The 1,942-nt window shown below is 41.8% G+C and overlaps 1 protein-coding gene across 2 annotated transcripts in view; it reads left to right on the top strand.

Moving 5' to 3' along the window:
- The window catches only part of LOC103143958 (serine/threonine-protein kinase pim-1-like), a 5,288-nt gene extending 3,359 nt beyond the window's left edge, over window positions 1-1,929 (top strand). The window contains exons 5-8 of one of the 2 annotated variants that reach the window (XM_016675633.1): window positions 51-266; window positions 1,119-1,296; window positions 1,384-1,554; window positions 1,666-1,929. In XM_016675633.1, the coding sequence (XP_016531119.1) occupies window positions 51-266; window positions 1,119-1,296; window positions 1,384-1,554; window positions 1,666-1,757 (657 nt within the window). In that variant the 3' untranslated portion in view covers window positions 1,758-1,929. The remainder of the gene's footprint in view (window positions 1-50; window positions 267-1,118; window positions 1,297-1,383; window positions 1,555-1,665) is intronic. The other variant, XM_016675634.1, reaches the window with a different exon arrangement.
- Window positions 1,930-1,942: the final 13 nt, after the last annotated feature.

A 1,942-nucleotide genomic window follows, 5' to 3' on the forward strand; every position in this document is an offset into this window, starting at 1 on the left:
GTGGATTCCAGATGCATTGTGGGTTTCTCCTGTTTGTCTGGATGTTTCAGGATGAGAACGGCAGGGAGCTGCCCATGGAGGTGGCTGTCATGCTAGAAATGAGGAACCTAAGCAGTGCACTGTGGCAGTCAGCCTTCGTGACCCTGCTGGACTGGTACGATCTGGACGAACACCTGATCATTGTGATGGAAAGGCCCATGCCTTCTGACAACCTGTCAGACTACCTTATGGAGCACAACGGTTGCCTTAAGGACAAGAAGGCAAAGGTAAGCTGCTGGATGAGTTTTAGAGATTTTGTCAAATGTGCTGCTTTCATTGTTTTGTTTTTCACACTTACTTTATTACAGTCAGGGCTATAAAATACAGTACAGAGTGATATCACTCAAGACATGTCACATGTGTTCAGGTTCAATACATTTTATTCACATTTTATATAATACGCCAACACAAAGCACAACATGCCATATTTCAGAAATAAAATTAATTATGTAAGTTTTTTTTTTTTTTTACAAAAACATTTTCTAAAAACTGTCCAACATTATCTTGGCCATTGCCTTCCTACACTATTCCACTAAAAAACATTGCATTCTGTACAAAAAAGTTTAAAGCAGGGTTGGGGCATAAAACAATAAAATTTGGAAATCTTTCAAGGACAATTTTGGTCCATCACCTGAAAGTGCAAAACATATGGAATACCTGCAAACCTAGTAAGATGTGAAGGTCCGCCTATACTGACAGGCCTAACAAGATCTGTCAGTTTTTTTCTTCCAGCATGACAGCAACCAAAAGCCAGAGTCACAATCCACTCACCAAATGGATAGGAAGGCTAAAATGTGTCTAAAGACACTCTTTATCTTATGACTTACCTTAAGATTTTTCAAAAAGTTTGACCAAAGCTTTCAGTCGTTATACATGCAAAGTCTAAACTTACCCCAGAAGACTTCCTACTGTAATTGAAGAGATATTGTAGCTCCTAATATCATACATTGAAGTTTGTGTTTGTAACGTAGCTGCATTTGAAAAACGTAAGACAGAGATGGAGACTTTTGCCAGGCAGTACAGTTCTTAACGTCACCTGTATCGCTGCTGTTCTTGACCATGCAATGTTTTTCCTTTAGATCATACTGAAACAGCTCGTGGAAGCAGCGCTCTACCTTCAGAATGCAAACATCTTCCATAGGGACATTAAGGTAGAAAATATCCTGATTGAGACCACTGCAGAAGGCCTACAAGTCTATCTGATAGATTTCGGTTTAAGCTGCTTTGATGACAGAAGAAAACATGAACTACTGTGTGGTACGATTGGACCATAGAACCCGACCCTTTCTCATTTATTAATGCTGTTTCGTCTTACTGATTGTCTGATTCTTACACCCCTTCAAGGTACTCCTGAACACCTTCCACTGGACTGGTTCATGCACAAAAACTACTGTGCTGAACCCACGACAGCGTGGCAGCTGGGTGTGGTGCTGTTCGAGGTGGTCCACATGACTCGGTTCAACACCCACAGCTTCCTTTCAAAAAAGCTGAAGATCAGCAAAAAGCTCTCCAAGAGTGAGACAAACTTATCAGCATAGCTCACAGCACCAAAAAACCTGTTCTGTGTCGTTTTGTTTTGTTCCTCTGGCTCTGTTCATTGTTGCTGTTTGACCTCTGACCCTCCAGATTGCCAGGATGTTCTGTCAAAGTGTCTGAGGGTTGACCCTAAGGATCGTCCCACACTGGAACAGCTGCTGAGCCACCCATGGTTTTCGTAGCTTACACACACACACGCACACATACACACACACATATGTTTATGGACACATACATACATCTACTGCATGCTTCACTTTCAAATTTGAACCTTTTTGACGTTGAGGGTGGGCGATATGTCAAGGCTAAACAACAATTCCTTCCTTCCTTCCTTCCTTCCTTCCTTCCTTCCTTCCTTCCTTCCTTC

The sequence above is a fragment of the Poecilia formosa genome, unplaced genomic scaffold (assembly GCF_000485575.1).
Source record: "Poecilia formosa unplaced genomic scaffold, Poecilia_formosa-5.1.2 Scaffold118, whole genome shotgun sequence".
Classification (NCBI taxonomy): Eukaryota; Metazoa; Chordata; class Actinopteri; order Cyprinodontiformes; family Poeciliidae; genus Poecilia; species Poecilia formosa.